Source organism: Vidua chalybeata, chromosome 5, assembly GCF_026979565.1.
Source record: "Vidua chalybeata isolate OUT-0048 chromosome 5, bVidCha1 merged haplotype, whole genome shotgun sequence".
Taxonomy (NCBI): Eukaryota; Metazoa; Chordata; class Aves; order Passeriformes; family Viduidae; genus Vidua; species Vidua chalybeata.
In genome coordinates, this window is record NC_071534.1 from 51,183,686 (window position 1) to 51,203,925 (window position 20,240).

At 41.3% G+C, this 20,240-nt stretch overlaps 1 protein-coding gene across 1 annotated transcript; it reads left to right on the plus strand.

The window, feature by feature from the left end:
• Positions 1-11,506: 11,506 nt before the first annotated feature.
• On the plus strand, positions 11,507-18,107 carry HYAL4 (hyaluronidase 4). The gene is given in 10 exon segments (XM_053943557.1): positions 11,507-11,590; positions 13,776-13,902; positions 13,905-13,966; positions 13,969-14,081; positions 14,083-14,159; positions 14,162-14,421; positions 14,423-14,564; positions 16,492-16,574; positions 17,695-17,947; positions 17,950-18,107. Coding segments are annotated over 10 exon segments (1,359 nt in total).
• Positions 18,108-20,240: the final 2,133 nt, after the last annotated feature.

Sequence of the window (20,240 nt, forward strand, 5' to 3'; positions counted from 1 at the left end):
GGTCTTCTAAGGTAGTGCAAGGGAATAAAAAATGGTGCCTCTAAGAGTTCTGTTTCTCAAAAAAAAATATTGTAAAGGGAAAATGCATTCTTGATTAAATGATTTTATTCTGTTTTAGTCATTTTCCACTCCTGGAACTTTTTTAGACACTAAGAATTTTGAAAGCATTTTTTTACCAGGTCCTTTACTCCTACCTTGTGTTTCACTCATGTGTTCAACAGATAAAGATTCTGTTGTTGCAGTGGACGTTTTACCTGAGGAAAAAAGTTGAATGAACTTGTAGAATGATTCAACCATGTAGAAATTTAAAAACAACACAGAACCTCTTTGTTTTGGGGGTGGGTGATTTAACATAGTGATGAGGAGAGTGTTGTGGATCAGAGATTGGGAACTGTTCTCTGCAGCTCTTGCTGAAATCAAGTGGTACATTGTATGAGCAACTGCACTGTGCCCAGAGCCACATCCAGTGATCCTACTGCTTCTGTACAAGCAATGTGAAGGTTATAGAGTTAGACATCAGCACACACTTTAAAAAAATTATATTTTAGTATTCTGAGGCCTAATTTGATTAATGTTACTTCCAGTGGTATTGGTATTTCCAGTACTAGTGTTCTGCCATCAGTTTCAAAGATACTGTCTGAGTGAACATCTCTGCAATTACTTTTAGGTGAGGGGATTCTGAGCTCTGAGAGCAGTGCTGGCAGCTGGCACCCAGCAGCATTTCCACCTGGGCAGGAAGTTGGGAAGCACTTCTTTTCTCACCCCAACCCCTTGAGAAGGAGGCATCCTTGCTGCCTTTGGAGCTGCTGCAGGTCTTTGCTTTCTGCTGGCTGGTCAGTGAGTGGGAGAACAGAGAACAGGCTGACAGATCCTGCTGTCAGTGTGCATTTCCCTCAGCAAGTCAGGAGAAAATGAAGAACTCTATTCATTGAAATATTTTGGCTTGCAGCCTTTGGCTTCAGATGGGGACCTCTCTGAAGGTGGTATAGCTTAATGAACTACTGACTACTGGTTAATTTAGCATCCATAACACACTGTTCTGTCAAGCTGTGCCATGTCCATTTGCAGTTATTCATTTATTCATGTTCATGTGTGAACAAATATATTCCATCAAAGACCCATCTGTCTTCCATATAGCCTTTCAAATGTAAAAAACAATGGATGCCTTCACTGAATTGAAGACAAGCCCAAGAACTTTCCTACACCACTCTGACTTACTAAAATACTTTAATTTGAGATTTCTGTATGATGTGTTGGACTTAGTATTGCTCCAGATCATGGACACAAACATTAATAAGAAACCCACATGTGGGTCTAAGACTTCTTTTTTGCCCTTACACGCATCTGTATTGATCATCTGTGGCCTGACTACATTGCTCACATTACACAGCACCCTATTCCTGTAGCAGTTTGATTAAAATCAGCAAGGCTATATGGAGAAGATACTCAACTGTGTAAGGAGGTCTGAATCATGTCTCTATGAATTATCTGCTGTATTCCATGTAATCTCCTTATCTCTGAACATTTCTTCATAGTAACCCTACATAGCAAAATCTGTCTTTGCTTTGCCCGGACCTGATTCACGTCTGGTGTGAAAGGTGATGCTCAGATTCACTTGAACCAAAGATGCAGCTCATTACAGACCTGCTGTGGATGTTAGGGCTGCCTTTAAACCTAGACACTGAAATTGAACAGACTTCTGTTGAGACTGAGTGACTTGGGGCCTATAGTGAGTCATTGTAATGTCATGTGCTGAGAAGCTCCAGGAGAGCTTTGCCACTGACCTTTTGCTTTGTAATGTGTAACAGCAATGGATGACAGCAAAAGTAAAGGTAAAAAACTTCCTTGTTTTGGTGGGGGAGAGGAAGGATTAAAATTGAAGTTTAGAAAAACTAACAGCTATTAAGAGCTAAGCCTTTAAATTGAAGTTATTGTGTTTACCTTATAAACTATCTATATCTATAGATATATTCTGCTTTAGCTTCTTTATTCAGTTCAGATTTTGTTAAACTTCAAGGGAACTTACACCTACTTTAGTATCTTGAAAGCATAGAAACTGTTAGCCAGTTTTGCTAAATACCTGTCACCAATGTCGGTCTGTATTTAAACTGGATGCTCCTGGTTTGTCTAATGCTGTCCCATACAGCTGAAGAGAAAATATTGTAATGCTTATGCACTGTGTTAGTGAAAAGTGTTGATAAAATGTTCTGTGTCACTTCATAATGTGTTTTCATTATTTCTGTATGCTTATAAGAATAAATGATGTTGAAACTTAAATAGACTATTTATTTGGGTAGCACAAATTCAATTAAACTGATATAAGGTCTTCATCAGCTAAAGTTCTGGTAATTTGTGGGAAATTTATGCAAACGAAGCAAATGCTGAGGGTGAAATGTCCATGTTCATGTTTCAGTCTGTGATTCCTGTATGAGGAAATGCTGGTAGAGACCTGTACAACTATATAAAGCTCCGTCAATTTATGTCAGGTCTGAATTTGTCCAGTGGTTCTTCTTCAGCCTAGGGTACAATTTCACACAGAAGAGTGTGTGAGTGTCTGTGGTAGTACATCTATCTGGATACAAAGGCTTTTGAATTTAGGTCATATATTTTTGCGAAGAACTGCAAGCTTAGTTCAGCATCTGCATCACATGGTTGTCTTAGGTAGAAGACCAAAATCAGAATTTGGTCTAGGCTTCTTAATAATTATAAAAGGAATCAAGTATCTAAGTGAATGTAATTTTACAATTTATTTTCTATTTCACCAAGGTAGAGCCCTTTCTTTTGTGAAGAAAAAAACATTTACCATATAACAATGTCCCTGGAAGAGGACAGGTAGAAGTTGCACATATGAATGTAAGGCATCTCATGTCTTGAGTGCTCCCATGTGGACCACCAACTACACCAGCCAGTACCAAAGTCTGGATGTATTTGGTTCCTTAGCTCCACAAATGGGTCACCTTCCAGGACAGGGTCACTATGTGGTGCTGCATTAGTGCCCATTACCAGGGAGAATCCAGGGTGCGATTATGCCAGGTTGGCTGGAAACTGATGCTAGGTAGGAACACAGACCATGCACCACATAGAGAAACAGGAAATATAGTCAAAACACTGGTAACAAGCAATTATTTTTTCCTTCAGTTACCCATAAATTAATACTACTCTTACAATTAAACTATGAACTAATTGGTTCACTTAATACAGGTTGTATGGCTCAGTCTTTGGAGAGGCATGATCCAGCTTGTATCTGTAGTACAACTATTGGAGAAGGGAGAGTTTGAAACAGCAGAAAACACTTACCATGATGTTCTTAGCTGGAACCAGTTCTTAAACCACAGTTGATCCTGGGAAATAGATATTGATTTCCAGAGACAACAGAAATAGGAGTTTGATTTATTTTATCTGAACCACTTCTGCTTCAAGATGATCATGGACCCAGACCCCAGTTCTTCCCAAATGCTGAGCCCTAGACTCCTCTAATTAGCTGAGGATAAGCAATAGCAACACACTGACAGGCTTTCAGCTTTTATCAAGTTTTCTGATTTAGCAATCTTAGCAAAAACTTTGAAATTTGGGAAAACATGCTCATTTCCTATTTCTCTCTCACCACAGCTGGGTGTTGCACTTAATAAAATTTATATTTTGAGCAACTCATAAAAAATAGAAAGCCTTGGACTCATTTTGTTCCACTCTAGTCTGACTGGTAAATGTGTGGGATTGTGGTTCCAACTTGACCAGTTTTAGGTGCCACTGGCATCTTCTTTCCACTCCCAAACTTTCCTCTCACTCCCATCCATCCATCCATCCATCCATCCATCCATCCATCCATCCATGATGGTGTGCTGTTCCCTGCTTGTGATGGCACAGCTGCTCAGGGACCCTTGACTTGATCTGGACTGGGAAAGAGTCCAGGCCAAATGTTCCCTTGTTAAAATACAGGTGGTTTCCCACAATGTTTTTTTTTTTCTGAAAGTCACATGAATTCCTCTATCTGACTCACAGGGTTCTGCCCATAATGTTGAGCCAGTGCTAAGGAAGCGGACAAAACCGACAAGGAAGTGGTAACAAAGCCATAAGCCAAGTATTGCCACCCAAGACAATAAATTGTGAGTTAGCAGCCTAGGTATGCAGTTGGCAGCATCTCTCATGGCTCCCCCAGCTCAGCCCCAGCTGTGTGCGGCAGGGGAAGGGCAGTGCCTGGCAGCCTCTGCCCTCCTCCCTGCCTCCATGGGTGACAGCGGGCAGCACAACTGTCCAACGATGGGGACGCTGCCATGTCAGGGCACTGCTGGACTCTCCCAAAACTGAGGGCTCCTTGCAGTGATCAGCCCAGACCTTGGTGCCTCACAAGACACCAAAGTCAGGATAAGTAAAACCCTCCTGGCATGGCCCAACTCAGGAACATGGATATTTAATGTGCTTTCTGAAGTACCCTTTTGCCACTGAGTCTTAAGGTTGAAAAAAGATGAGAAAGGCTTCCTGGCTGAACATAATCATGTAGCTTTTTTGTGTTTCATCAGCTTTTTCCAAATGCAGAGTTCTCGGCTAGGGTCAGTGGCTTTGTAAAAATGGGAATGATAGGATTGTTCAGAAAGGAGCTAACAGCTCTCACCAATGAAACTAACAGAATGAAATCTCAGACTAGTTGGTATTTGTAATGCTGCATGTAAATACTTTTTTGTATACAAATCTTCTTTTAAAACTCCTTGCTAAGATTAAAAAGATGTTGTTTAAATTAAAAACTATATCAGTTTTGCACTGAAACCATTTGTTGTAGATAGTGAATTAAATTTGCACATCATGCACAATAAGGGTACATATGGAAGTTTTTTGCCAAAGAAAATTTGATGCTTAAAATGCTGTGGCAGACACAGCTTCTCTTTTCTTTGCCTTTCAGGAAAACAAATTTCCTGTCAATCTGTGCTAGACTCAGAAGGTGGGAGTATTTGCAAACATGGGTTACTCTAAAAAAAGTTGGAAATTACACACTTTGAAGAACCATACTGACTGGGAACAGTGCAGCAGTGCAGCTTCTCAGATACTAAAGTTCTCTTCTTCTAGAAGCCTAAGGATAAACAATGCTGTGGCATATTGCTTAATGAATTTAAAGCCGCTGAGATGTTCTCACTGAGCCATGGCATTGTGTGCCTTCCAAATACCATAGCATGAGGCAGTAAGGAGCAGCTAGAGGTCCCATTAGGAAAAAGGGGAGAATTCTTCGATGGCTTCCCAAATTAAGTTTGATTTAACTTTGAGAGTTAACTTTTCTGCTTTTAACAGGTACAACATATCAGATTACCCCTTGTTGAATGTCAACAGAGTAAATCCATGGAGGCATTTTTCTGATTCAAGGAATACCTTGTTTAAGCTGTAATAAGGAAACAAGGGGATATATGAATATGTGTTCATATCCATATATATCTATATGCACATGTAAATGAGACTATGCATACTGTACTGCATGCGTCTGCGAGTTTAACTCAGAAGCAGCAGAACAGTTCTGAGGGGTGTGAGACTGTTTTCTGCCTGGCAGGAACAAGCTTGGAGTAGTTGCATAACCTTATAGCCTGGCATGCATGGCCTGCGCTGCTGCACGGATTATGTCTATTATGTAACCCCTTTTATACAGGAAGCTAACAGCATCTAACAAGCTAAAAATAAGCAGACTTCTATAATTTCAAACAACAGTATTTTAAACTTATGTGGCTGCTTCTGTTTCATCATTAAATTTGGCTTCTTCAAAAATATTATTGATTTTTTGACTAGGGTGATATTTTAACACACTGGCAGCCTGTTTTCTCAGAGAAAGTCAGAGCTCCTTTGTCATTTTCCCATTACAGCAAGAACTTTCCTAGCTTTTATTTAAGGTGCTCTCCAATGTCTATAAAAACAAAGCAGCCTAGAGCATCAGTCCTGCTTTTTTTCCTCAGACAGTCAAGAAGTCTCTTATTTGTGGGCAATTTTTGGAAAAATTATGTTTGTTTTCATGGTAGTAATAACCTTCTCAGTCAATTAGACAGCAGATTATTAAGAGCATTTATTGCATTGCTCTTTCCAATGCTGAGTTTGCATGATAGAACTAAAAGCATTTAGTTTTTCCTTCTGCTGAAGGTGCTCCTTACCTTGGCTTTGTGTCCACTTGCCCTGTGTGCTGTGGAAACCCTGCAGGACTGACGCCTCCCTCCTGGACAGCAATATGGTCAGTGGCTCGTGTACACAGAGGACAGCTGGGGTTTTAGCTGACACTTGCATCCACCTTGTGTTGCTACCCTTGCCCTCCATGTGTGGCTGCACTTGCCTGTCCCCATCATGAGGAGAAGTGAGCATTTTAATGCCCAGGGAATCTGCCTCTCCATTTCTGCACATGGCTCCCAATAGGAGTGGTAAAAAAGACTCATGCCAGGTATTGGCTCTCCCTTGCTGGGCTGTCTTAGCTCCATGGCACTGTGGTAAGACACCAAAAGCACTGGCAGGGCAGTTTGATACAGGATTTCCCTACACGGGAGACCACAGGCCCTGGTGATGATTCTGATCTTCCTCCAGTGGGACCCAGGGATGAGGGAACACTTCTACCAGGCAAGATGCAAGTTGGCTTTGGTTGGGACAGACAGAGGCAGGGCCAGTGCAGGCCACTCACTGCTCTATCAAAAGTGTTTTCTCAAGCTTCGTAAAACTGAGTCAGGCTCAAAGATCCCAGAGACCTCGAGTACCTACAATGGACAGTGATGCTCTTTGCATGGGATTAATTAATACAAGCATGCAATGAATTCCTTTTGAAGCTTTGGACTGCTCCTTGGACAAGTATTCTTTTCTTTAAGTGTCAGTATCAAACTCCATGGTGTGGAATTTGGACATTTTTTCTAAATCTAGAAGTAGGGAGGAATGAGACAAATTCTCCCAGGGTCTCCATAGGAATTCAAGTACTAATACACCTCGATTTAGAAGGGGTAATGATGTGTAAGCACCACTGTTGTATTCATATCTCAGCAGCCATTCACAGGTCAGAGCATACTTGGATTAAAAACCAGTAATAAGCCAGCCCGATTTCACTGAAGATGCTAATTTGAGTGGTAAAGCTACTTCACTTTTCACATTAACCTCACCAGAAAACAACCCTCTATTTTAATTTTGTTTTGTTTTCTCCACTCTTAAAGGGGCATAACCTCATCTGCTGTAAGATGGTTTATCATCATAGACTTGGAGTAGCTGAAAAGCAGGCATGAAATATTCATGTTTGCTTTGTTCACCCTTGGAATTTCTCTTTTAGACTGGTGTTAGTCCATTAGTTCCCAGCATCCACCAGTTGCTATAAGGACTGCAAATAGCAGTTCCTCAAAATATCCCCTGTGCTCCTTGCAGTGAGGCAGCAGGTCCTGTGACAGCTGATGAGAGCTAGATGAAAAGGCACCACAGGGGCAAGGCCACTGAGAGAGGCTCATTAAGTTTGTTCAAAGTCTCCATCCATACCTGAGGTTTACCCAGGTTTACACAACCCCCGGCTTAAAATAATTGCAATAATCCCTTAGATTGACAATACTGAACTGTTGCATTTTCTGCAACACTAACATTTAGCTCTAATCTGATGCTCAGCTGGTGGGGATGAAAAAAGGTGCAAGCTATAATCACTCCATTGCGTGTGTGGGTGCTTGTTCTGCTCAGTTTGGGGGCTGATCTTACCCTACTTCAAATACACAGTAACTCTGCTGGACCCCAGGAAGGGTGGTGGGAGGAGAGTCAGTTCCTTTCTGTTCCACAGGGCTAACCTTCTGTTTAATATCTATGAGAACAACATGCTTGAAACATTAAGCGGCACTGGTTTAGTTTTCATTTAGGATTTGCCTTACAATTGCATCAGGAAAGTGGGCAGAGAGGAAAGCTGCTTCTCAAAAGAACCAATTCAGCACAATTTAAAATGCTAGGAGCTGTAAGAGAGGCAGACAGAAAGCCCAAGCATTTCTAATGCTTTTAAATAGGTTCTTACATTTTTCCTAATGCAGCCTGAAGTCAGGTGGCTGGCTATTCTGCACTGTGGTCCTCTGAGCACATGCCCCATCTCCCACTCTTTGCAGTGTGGATATTTTGAACTACAGGTAAATGAGCAGTGTGGCATGACACTGGGCATCCTGGCAGCCAGCTGAAACCCACTCCTGAATACAGTTTTTATGTCTTGAGGCTGATATACCCTCAAAGAATGTGAAACTTCTTGCTGTGCACATGCTATAATCCATAACATTTTTAATATGCTATACCCCCTGAAGACAATTGAGTAGCAATGCAGCCCACTCAGGCTGTTTTAGAACTCAGGCCACTGTACTGACTCTATAGTGTAAGCATGCAAAATATAGCCCCTAGTGTAAAGACTACCATCTTTGGAAAAGGCAGGTTCTGGAAAACCTTTGGGCTTAAAACAGGTGTAAAATTGTGGTATTGACCACTGAGAATCTTGTAAGGCTGGACATGGGCCAAAGAGGCTTTGTGAGTATTTCAGTGTATGCCAGAAAATGACCCAGTCACTGGCATCAAGAGCATGAGGAAAGTACAAGCTTAGCAGAAGGACTGCTTCTATGTTTCAGTGGGCCATTAAATCAATCCGTCAAACCATCTGCCTTTTGCTAGGACTAAGCATGAGTCTAATCTCCTAGGCTGGACCACTGTCAGGTGTAATTGTCTGCAGATGAGAGACATTTATGCAACAAGAATTGGGGGACATTTTTAGATTCAGAAGTCCAGCTATCTAGGAGGCCACCAGAATGCATGTATTCTCATGTAAATAAGAAGAAAAATTCACTATAGTAGCAAAAGGAGCTGAGATGATAGAGGCCAAATGATTGTCCTCATGAGCCTAACACACAGTCGTAGCTTGTTTGCTAAAATGTGATCTCTCTCTCTATGAAATTGCCTTCCAATAATTCAGCATTTTAACTTTTGATTAATTTTTCAACTCATTCCTTACAATGTTAGGGAAATAGCTCTATTGTATCAGATTCATACTTTAATTTATAGCATTTTGAGGAGGCCCTACCCTAATTTTGAAATGTCCCTCAGCAGTTAATGCTGCTCAGGTTTTCTAGCAGCTTCATCAGGATCAGTGAAGGACTGTACTAAAAGAGTTTGAATCTTGGCTATAATCAGCCATCAGTGTCACTGGGTCAGGCAGGTAATTGTGTGATCAGGTCCATTTTTATTATCCATTATCTATTTTTATTATTATTATTATTTTCTCAATTTTCATTATCCATTATGCTGCATATTCCATCCCCTGCATTTACTAACATGACAGAGATACTCTGCAGAATATCAGTGAGGCAAATCATTCAAGGTTGCTTTGATCTAATAAGCCCCCATCCATACAAGGAAAGGTAGAGACAGCAGCAATGCATCCTGCCATGCCTCCCTGCCTGAGGCTCCTGCAGGCTAGGTGGTTCTTGAGGTCATTTCCTTTGCCACCAGCCCCCAAGCACATTGCCATTAAATCTGGGTCCAGCACTGACAGCAAAATTCACTGCTGACAGCATGACTTCCACTGGAAAAAAACTCATTCCATCCTCAGAATTTTGAGTGTATAAACTTTAGCTTTGCTGATAAAAAGTCAACAAAAGGATTATTTTGTAAAAGTCCAGGGATATTACTGGATCTCTGTGGATGTGAAAATTCTTCTTTCAAAAAACATTCCTGTCTTTGATAAGAGTATTTGGCAACTGGCTTGCCTATTGAGACAGCCTGGTTTAAGCCCATCAAGGTTGTCCTGTTTCAATGCCATATTGTTGTAGAAAAAAGAAAATATCATTGTCTTTATTCTTAATTTTTCTAATCTCTGGATATGAATAGTGTAACATCACTGGAGTAGGTTTTCTCTTACAAGATAGATGACAAAGCTTGAAAATGAATTCCTATGTTCTACATTAATTTGGGGAGAGAGATACAGGGTTTATATCAACTGATGAATGCTTAGTAATTTTCTTATAATTTTGCCAGCTATATTTTTTCAGCAGTATCTTTTGTTTTGGTGCAGCGTTGCATTCTTCTCCCTGGTCTCGGGTGGCTCTGGAGAGCCTGGCTAGGCTCTGCCTTTTGGCCGGGACCGGGATTGCTGCGTGTTTGGGGGCTCTACCGCTGAGCGCTCCGGCGTGGGTTTGCCGCGTTCTCTAGCTGGCACTGAGAGGAGGTAAAGGGGTGAAGGAAGGCACACCTTGTCCTGCGTGGCTGGAGAATGTTTATTCCCGCGTGGCTGCCGCAGTGCACGTGTAGTCAAGATGGCGGCGAGACGAAGGAAGCATGGGGTTAAATAGGGGGCAGGCAGACAGGGGCGGAAGCCCCCCTCGCCCAATGGGGACAGGCAACAGGGGAGTGACGTGGACCATGGCAGCCAACGGGAACACAACAGGGGTGGGTACAGGGTTCTGGGACAAATGGGATTGCAGGATGGGGTGACTGGCATGGAAGTTTCGGGAACGAACAGGGGGTGACTACAAGACTGACATGGGAAAGCTCCAGTGGTGAGTGACTTGGAGCGAACCATCATGGGGGGGAATTGGGGGCACATAGAACCGGCTAACTAACATTTACTAAAACCCTAACTGAAACAACCCGGGATGCAACATTTTGGTTCAAGTACTTCTCTCTATGTGTCTTCATTTCAGAACTGCCTTTTAAAAGCTGATTTTGCTTAGTCTTAGCTAGAGCTGTTTGATGCCTAGTAAAGACACACATTTTCTACTTTCTCTGCATTGGAAATTGCTGTCCATTCTGCATTTTCACTGTCAGCTGGATGCCAAGATGGGCTGCCTCTGTGTTCCCTTTGCCAAAGGAAAATCTAGTTAGCAGAATGGGTATATCTACTATGATAGATACAAGTGAAAGAAATAACAAGCAAAAAGAGGAGGATAATTTTTTAGCAATCTTGCACAACTGGAAGCAACTTTGAAAAGACTAGGGAAAGGGAAAAATATTGAGCAGAGCTTGGGCATTTCCTTTCTGCATATTGCAAACAAGAGACTGTTCTCAGATGGTGCATGTGTGTGTGTTGTGGCTAAGTGTATCAAATGGAATAAAATTAGAAGTCAGAAGTCAAATATTTGCCACGACACTGAATTAAAAAGAGCAACCATTTCCTCCTTAACAATAGAGCTCCTGCTCTATAACCTCCCAGAAAAGGTTTCTCTCAGGGGCCAAGGTGGTCTGCTACTTTGCAGTCTTCAGTAACCTATAATGATATTGTGGTTGCTATGTTGTTGCTGCTGCTGCTATTTTTATTATTATTATTTTCTTCAGCTTGCTGATACTTTGCCATGTACCAGCTCAGAGGACTTTGGAGCAGCAAATCAGTATATTCAGCAGGAAGTAAAGCCTAGGGCTAATTGCACCCCAGTCCTGCCTGAGGGGAGATGCGTGGACCCACGGTGTGGAAAAGCTGAGCCTCCCTGCTTCCTACTGGTAGGCAGATCCCAGGAAATGCAACCTCTGGTGAGCCTCATGGATTTTGGTGAGATGCCATGAGGTGGCCTAGGGCATGGGTGCCTGCCAGTGCACACCACTGGCATGCTCGTGCCAAGTGACAGAGGTCCTGCGTGGGAAGTGCTCCCTGGAATCGCATGTAACTCACCTGAGGATGTGCTCAGCACAGGTGGTGACACCTCCCTAGACCAGTCTGTTACAAACGTGGAAGCAGAGGGTGGTAGTACAGGGAAACTTGCTGCAGTTTAGAATCACAATGTGAAAAACAAGCAATTGTAGGGATTTGCTGCCCTCTGGCAGAATTCTTTTACAGCTCAGATTTTCTGTGAACTGCAAGAGCAGTGCTCAGCAATAGTGTCCCAGCACAGCAAGGCCTGCATTTTCCACTGCTTTTTTTTGCCAAAGCTGCTCATCAGCAGTGCTGCAGCCTCCATGGAACCCTTCTGGAAAGCCAGAAGTACATGATAATCCCAGGCATGGGCTGATGTAAGGAGCAGGGCTGCTGGGCTGGCAGGAGGTCCCTGTCCCTTTTCTCCATCTCTCTGCAGCTATGGGGCAGCCTGACTCTCTAAAGGTGGTCCCTTTGTTGACTGTCTCCTCAAAAGAACAAACTCATAATTTTCCAGTTTTGGCTGTGCAACCTTTTGGTGAGAAATTCAGTTTGGCCTCCCTAATGCTGACAAGCCCTGAGTGGCTTTGCCAAGATTGAGTTCTAGTATATGTTTCTGAGAGATAATCAGGCTAATTTTCTTTAACACCATTTTCTAAAAGGCTCAGTAATGCTGCTATGGCACCTGTGGGTATGTGGGTACTGAGTTTGAAAACCTGGGCTTGCTATGTACTGTGAGTCTCATGGGGTGAGATTCTCTGACAAAATGTGGAGTTCTGCAGTATCTGCCCCATCCTGCAGTGGTCCTGTATATGGCCTGCCTGGTCAGCAGGAGGAACAGGCACACCTTGTGTGTTGCAAAACAATCTGGTGCCTCAGACTCTCAGAAGATTATATCCTCAAAGCATCAAAGGCTTAATAAAAATACTTAGGTTGGTTACCTTGGATGATGATGATTTTGATGAAATTAAGTTATGCTAGGCTTACCCTAAAATAACAGAAAAATGGGGGACTGAGGAAGCCCATAAAAGTACCTCAGGTGCATAGATATTTGTCACTGTTTTTCTGTTTTGAGAGAAAGGAAGTATAGGATAGCATAGCTACACTATTCCCAGCAGCATAAATGTAACAGCCTGGCTGCCCACATGACACCCGTGATCCTCACCTACAGCAGGTCACAATCCCAGGAGAGATAAAAAAGTAGGCTAGGACTAAGAAAGAAAAACAACAATAGAGCACAAATACAAATCCATGATGGTTGATTTTACAAGTGTGTGGGATTTTCCCAGGGTTTTGAATGCAGTGGAGATCTTGGAGCTGGAAAATGATACCACTCCCTCTCTCTCTCTCTCTTACATATAAAGATATAGGTTTTGCTGTAGGGACCTTGTGATTAATGATGCTGCCCATAGTAGTGGCACAGGCCTTAGCTTACAAAGTCCACATTGTACACTGCAGTGCTGTGCAGAGATATCAGGCATGGTCTGGAAGGCACTAGCTGCATGTGATAGTGTAGGCAGGCTAATAAATAGCTCAAGACAGGTGTTCATGTATCTGCTTTATTGCTATCAAGGCTTTGAACTTGGATTCCTTTATAGTACTGCACAATGACAATGAAATATGTGTGCTTGTTTAGAGCTATTTGGAGTATCTCTGGCTGGCATTGTATAAACTGGCCAGGGATGCTCATGAAATTGTGAAGATAGTGATAAAAGCCAAGGTTTGATTTCAGAGTTACTCTGGTTGTTGTTGAGAAAGCTTGAATGATAGGGAAACCATGTCTTCATCAGGCTTTCCACTGCAACAGCCACAGTGACTAAGATATCCTGGGGCCCACTAAAGTGATGGCAACACCCTTGGTGAATTGATGAGAAAAGTAACTGCAGTAGGATGGCTTCTAGACTTACACCAATTTACTTTGACTGGGAATTTCCTCCCTTTGTTTGGGTTAGATTGTGCTAACCTTGTTTCTTCAGTGTTAGCATAGTAGATGCCTTAGAATTGACTGATATCAATTCATGTATTTATATCTGGAATAAATACTAACAGCTCTTCTGTTATGTTCTAGAGACAAACTGGGAGGTCTGCCCAGTGTCATCTCTTAAGTTACAAAAGTACTTCCTGGAAATGGAACACAGTTATGCATTGGTCACCTTTCAGCCCCTGGCATGGCTGCACATACCAATCATCTGGACTTCTCTTGCTTTGAAATCAGCCTAACCACCAGTTTGGAAGAGAAAGTCTTTCAAGACTCCTGGAATGCTTGACAGAACTGTGCTTCCTGAGGTACAATGTACTGAACCTGAAAATGGTTTGAAGCCCCCTAGCTAAAGCAAGAGGGCGGGCACATCACAGGAAATCCTTATTAATGGTGGCATACCCTAGAACTTCAGTTTTCAAAGCCATTAAAAAAAAAAAAAAGGCATGGGATTAACTATTAGATCCCAGCTGAGGTCTTCACTGGGGTAGCTGTCACAGATTGTGCACACTGGAGACCTCAGTGGGTCTGCAACTGTGTGTGGTGCAAAAGATATCTACAGAGGAAAGTCCAGGAAACTCATAACTGAAATGGAAGGGGATATTTCAGCAAATGATGTTGAATGTTATCAATTTCCTTTGAAGAAAGTGCAAAAACTTTTATGAAGGAAACAATAGCTTTTGGAATGGAAAGCAAACCAAAGGGCCTGTGGGAATGCTACTTATACCCTGACTGTCATAATTACAGTTTCCATTATTAGAATTACACTGGTTCCAGCCCAAAGAGTGAAGTTTTGAGGAACAATGAATTTTCCTGTCTCTGAGATAGCTTTGCAGCCCTGTATCTTTCCACTGACATTTAGAAACACCTTGGAAAGAGTCAAAAACATTTTGTACTTCTCTCAGTTTAGGTTGAATGAATCCATAGGGATTTTCTCCATGGCATCCCAAGACTATGCTTTGCCTGTATTTGTGTATACCTGACTAAGGTGTCAAGAGGAGCCTGTATTAGTTCTCTCTTTTGGAAGTTTTTGCTGGAACAATGTAGGCTGCATTTATCCTTTAGCCATCTTGCAGATGGTACATCAGGATGGAAAAACCTCCTACTTGGGCCAGCTCTGCTGGTTCATGCTAATTATCCACATGCTTTAAAGAGCACAATGTTCTGAAAAAAAACCCACAGCCTTGAATATCTTTTTTTTTTCTTTCTTTTTTTGCTTTAATTCCTAACTAGGCTGTACTCAAGCAAGGCTGTACTCAATCATTTGAATGGATTAAAGATTAAAAAGGAGTTCAGAAATTTGATGTAGTACACAGGAGGCTGTTAATACATTAATCCTCCCTCATGTACTTTCTTCTGTTCAGGTATGCAATCACTAATCCCCAGACACCTGCCCTTTTTTTAGAAGGTAAACTGAGGCAGAGATGTTAGCAACTTGTTCTGTGTACATAAGAATGGAAAATTGGAACCAACAGTCTTTCTCTATGCCTTCACCTCAAAAACACATAATTTAGTCCCATAATACCTATGTTGGTCCAGGCCCCAGAACAGAGGAGTACTGCTCACATCAGCTGAACTGCACACATTACAGTATTTTTGAGATAAGTCCATTATCCTAGGCCTTTTTAAATGTGATTCTGGACATCCTCCCAGAACCTGGATGAGGGCAGTAGAATGCCTGTGAAAAAGCAGCATGATTTGTCTGTCACTGCTCTGGTTCTGTTCTCACTGGTAGACAGTGACTGCACTACCAGCAGACCCCAGTTCCTCTGTTTCAGAGTTTAGAAAGTGAGCTGTATTTGCTTTTTAAGTCTGTGCTTGAATTTTCATCCCAGATACTGAATCTGAATTTGCCACCCTGTCTGAGAGGGAGCATTAGCTCCCTCTTCTATTGGGTCTCACTACTCCCTTATCACTGCCATTACTCACCCACTACTCTTCCCAGCAAGGGGCTTCACTTCTCTTGGTCTTGAAGACATTAATGGAGATGGAGACACCTGCCTTGCTGGTTTTACCCAGCTTGCTCTTCCTTAGCTTTGCAAGGTGAGGATAGACAGACATCAATAACTGCTGCACCCTCTTTGCCATTTTATGTCCAGTTCCTGCTTCTTTTCCCCTTCAGGCAACATATCTCTGTGAAGTTTTTTTCATATCAAGTCATTTCTTGATGTACTGTGGCCCTCAAACTCCTCTAAATCAGTGATGTTGTCTAGGGAGTCACTTGTTTATCAATAGTCTTTCAAATTCTGTGCTTATGGCATAGTAATTCACTTGTTGTTGATCCTTAGTCATAGTTCAAATTAAGGATAAATATCCAAGCATGAAATACCTTCTCCTTACAGCCTGCTCTATGAGCAGGACAGTGAAAGACATCTCCTTGGAACAAAACAAGAAAGAATGTAAACTTGAAAGAATATTGTAACTCAAATTCTTAAAATTTGCCAAGTGTTGCATTTTCTCTTTTATTTAAGGTAGCACAGTGCTGGTATTTCCCTCCTATAGTGTGGGCTTATTTACAGTTTCTTTTTCTAGGTTTTTATAAGAATCTGAGTGAGCTCCTAGAGAAAGCAGCAAGAACAATGCATGCCTTTGGAAACACAGCTTTCAAATTGGAGAGGGACTGGAAAACAACTGATTGACATAGCAAAATGGCTTTCTCCTTCCCCTTACCAACAAACAGAGAACTGAAGAAATGTTTTGGGAAATTCTTGTAAAAAATACCACTTTAATGAAAGTAATTAAGTTGCTTCTAGTAATTGATGAGTTATCAAATAACTGTGAATAAATTTTTGCATTGAAACCTTTAGCCAGAATAAAATATAGTTCATAGGGACCAGAACGAAGCCTTAGTCTGGGAGACAGCCTCATAACATACTACTGGATTACTTTAGAAAGGCTGTGAGATGCTGAATTAACCTGACAGTGGTATCTTTACTCTTTTCACTATAACAAGATCTTTTTAACACTATTTAAGAGAACGCCCTGGGAGCTACAGGCGTTATTATTTGGTGAGGTATGAATTTAACTTCTTTAGAGGTAAACCTTAGCCTGACTTAAATGCATTGTGCAAGATCCTCATTTTACCCTGTTAACAGAAAGTATCTGACTGCACCAGTCCTGAGTACTTGGCACCAGCAGAGCTGAGTGCTTAACCAGCCTTTGCTGTCCTCCAGTCAGGACAAAATGGAACGTGGTCAGCTCTTCCTGGCCTAACAAGCCTCTTGTGAGGCTCATAGGCCACCTAGTAGGAAACCAATGGCTAATACCAGGTGTTTGGAAGACTGTTCCTCAGTAGTTGATCATCCTGGTCAAATCTCCTTCCAGCTGGGTAAAACACTAGGACATTATCTAGAGCATGATTAGCACACCAGACAAGGTCTAGTGGTGGTGCTCAGCAATTTGCCAGGTTATGAGAACTGTCCTTATCTGTGGGCAAGAAAAATAAAGCAGGCTGTTAAGAACAGATGGAGAGGTTTTGTACTACATATCAGACCTAGCCACGTTAAAATCAAAGATTGATTTTTGAGACTCTGCCATGTCCTGGAGTTTTCAGAAAGCCACATATCAAACTTTGTCATAAAAAAAAAGACCTTTTCCTTAAAGCTATGTGAAATGGGTATTCTGGGCTGTTTTTCTCCTGACAGATAGCATAGAAAACCCAGCCAGCATGAGAATGAATGGCTGAAAATAAGTGTTCGGTTGTCCTCAGCAAATTCAATTACTTCAGCCAATTTTTTAAACATTTGGATGCGGTCTCTGTCAGAATCAATATGAATAGGAGGGTGAATTTCCTTCCACCCCAGTCAAGTGACAAAGGCAAGCTTCTGGAGCTTCTCCATCAGCTCCAGACACCCACAGTTTTGCCACACAGCCATGCTGACATCACCTGGTTTTCTAGTATATATATCATGGCTTCTTGAAAGATCTACACATTGGTGTTTCCTGAAGAATGCAAGTTGCTGAAGTAATTTGCTCCTCAATAGGATTATATTTTCTGTATAAAAATTCATAACAATCCTTTAAATTAGTGGAATTTATGTTATCTGGATGAATTAATTAATGCAGGCTCCTTACATATTGCATATATTTTAGAATACAAAAGGAAAAAAAATAAAGTAGGTAGTCTCATATTAGCTAAAATTTTTACCATTTACAGAACAACTGCAGAGAAGTGCAAAAATTCATTGATTCTGAATTTGAGCCCTGCATTATCAATGTCACAGCAGCAGCTGAGGTATGAAGGAGGCATCCTTGTCAGGACAATATATCATGTGTGCAAAGAACCTGGAGAGCCTCAACATATCTACATCTAAATTTTAAGACCTTCCAGATAGATGCCTTGGAGAACCAAGGATTTATTGGGAGAGGAGAAACATCAAATGAAGATCTGGAAATAAGGGCAGAGACATTGTCTGCCACTGTTGTCAGGGCTATGAAGGAACTGACTGTGATGAAGTTAAAGTTGTTGAGGACCATCCACGGAGCTCTGCAGACTTTGTCTTCCCCAGATTTGCATTTATCTTCTCTAAGTACTGCTTAGTTTCACCATGCTCTGTAGCTGGGGGCTGAACGTGTCATTGTCCCAGACAAAATCCAAATCCTGCAGCTGTGCCCTGAGATTTAATGCCCATGTAGCAAAGAGAGAGTGTGGAGCCCATTGGAGGCCGAGTCAAAAATGCACAGATCTCAGGAACATGTCTGGCCCTCAATCCTATTTTCTGAGATTAGGCTGTTTAGCAGTCTAGAAGCCTGGTTTCTGCTCAGCTGACAGGTACCACCAGGACAGCAGAAAACTGCTGCTTCTGAATAAAACAGCATAAGGTCACTTTTCTCCTTTGTAAAGAAAGGAAGAGTCTACCCATATCATACCAGAGGTCATACTGGACAGACCATCCTCCCAGAAAATGAATGATGAAGGGAGATTCCTAGTTTCTTTTCCATTTGAATGAATTCAAGTTCATGTTTTCCTCTTTCATGGTCAGTGTGATAAAGGTGTTTATGCTTTGAGCCCTCCACAAGATAAAGAGGAATGAAAGTCAGGAGCTGAGGAAGAAAAAGTATTAGTACATTACCATATATACTGAGAGAAGAATGAATATATTCTAGTCCAAAACAAATTGTCTCACTGTGTTTTTTTAAAGCCATGACTGTTTAAAATAAAATTAATATGTAGTGCTAGAGGCAGGAGTATTATATACGACTTTATATTGGAATATGTGTAGCTGGATAAAGAATACACAAATAGATATAGGAAAAACAGGGATCAGTGAGACCTGTGCTGAGCTCCCTGCTTTTTCTTCTATTTGATCCAGGCAAACATTTGCAACATAAAATCCAACTCCCACCTGCTCCTATTATTTCTTTTTATTTCAGAACCTTAAAGATCCCATCAAGCTTTACCCTTTGTGAATTTGCACCTCTTAGTAGCTTTTCCTTCTTTAAACATAGGTTATTGTCCTCATATATCCTCAGTGAGTTATTGCTGTAATAACTATGTTAGAAAAGCAATTGTGCATTGAACAAACATTATGTTAATAGAGCTCTTGAAGGCAAATGAGAAGAACTTCCATTATTTTTTTAACAGGATTCCATTGTAGAAAGAAATATTTTAGATTCCATTTAGGTTAGGAGAGACTGTGACAAAATCACAGCCAATCAATTAGAAATTAATCAACTTTACAATGATCCTTCTTTAAAAGAAAAAAAATTAAATTTAATTCAGGCTATTTATTTTCAAAAAAAAAATGAAGGATATCTACCAAAAAATTTCTGAAGCATATTTTTATAGTAAAGAAAATTAAAGACTTTTATTTATTTTTTTAATGGAATGGCTTTCTCAGAGAAGTGCAGTTTTTTAAAAATCAGAGTATGATTGTGGTGGATTTTTCAAAGGAAGGGTGTAAAAATGATTCATTTGACATTTTGCTTGTGCTGTAGGACTGAAGAACATGTTAGTAGGAAACAAAATGTTTCAATGTTTTCTGAGTGGCATTGAATTAGATGTTAGTTTGACTCTTCTTGCTGTCTCCTTAAGGTCACATCTTACAGAACGATAGTCACACAGTAACTGAACAATAGGGTAGTGATGCAGTATTTTATAAAATCCTCTGTGCATATGTTAAATTTGCAATTGTCTCTAATACATTAGTGCATCTTGTATAAATGTCTATCCAGGTATCCAGGTATGCAGGCCCAGATTTTTCCCACTGAATATATCCACTGAAGTGGGGCAACTAAACAAGAAGTGCAACTTTTAGGTACCAGTGGGCTTTAGCTGGTTTATATCTCAACAGTCTTGGCAGGCCAGATGATTTTGTGAGGGTCAGGTAGCTGGGATCTGTAGTGTGAGAGGATGAGCAGGATGGCACAGTGAAGAGATGCTTCCCAAACCCCACAGACATGTTTTCATGGGGAAAGCTGACCCAGGTGTCCTTCTGATTCCTCTGCTAGCATCCCTCTCCTTTTGAGGCTGGACACAGGCTATGGGAGACATGTTTGCATACATTTATATCAGCTGCACTTCTAAGATCAAATCCTCTCACTTCTGTTCTCCTGTGAACAGCACTTCTGATTTCTAATTTTACAACTTTTTGGACTTCTGTATTCCTTTCTTTGTGTTTCCTGTTGGCTACATTTTGCTATCTTCAACCAATGTTCTGGCATTTGCACATTTCTTTCCTGGGATCTAACCATCATAGAGCA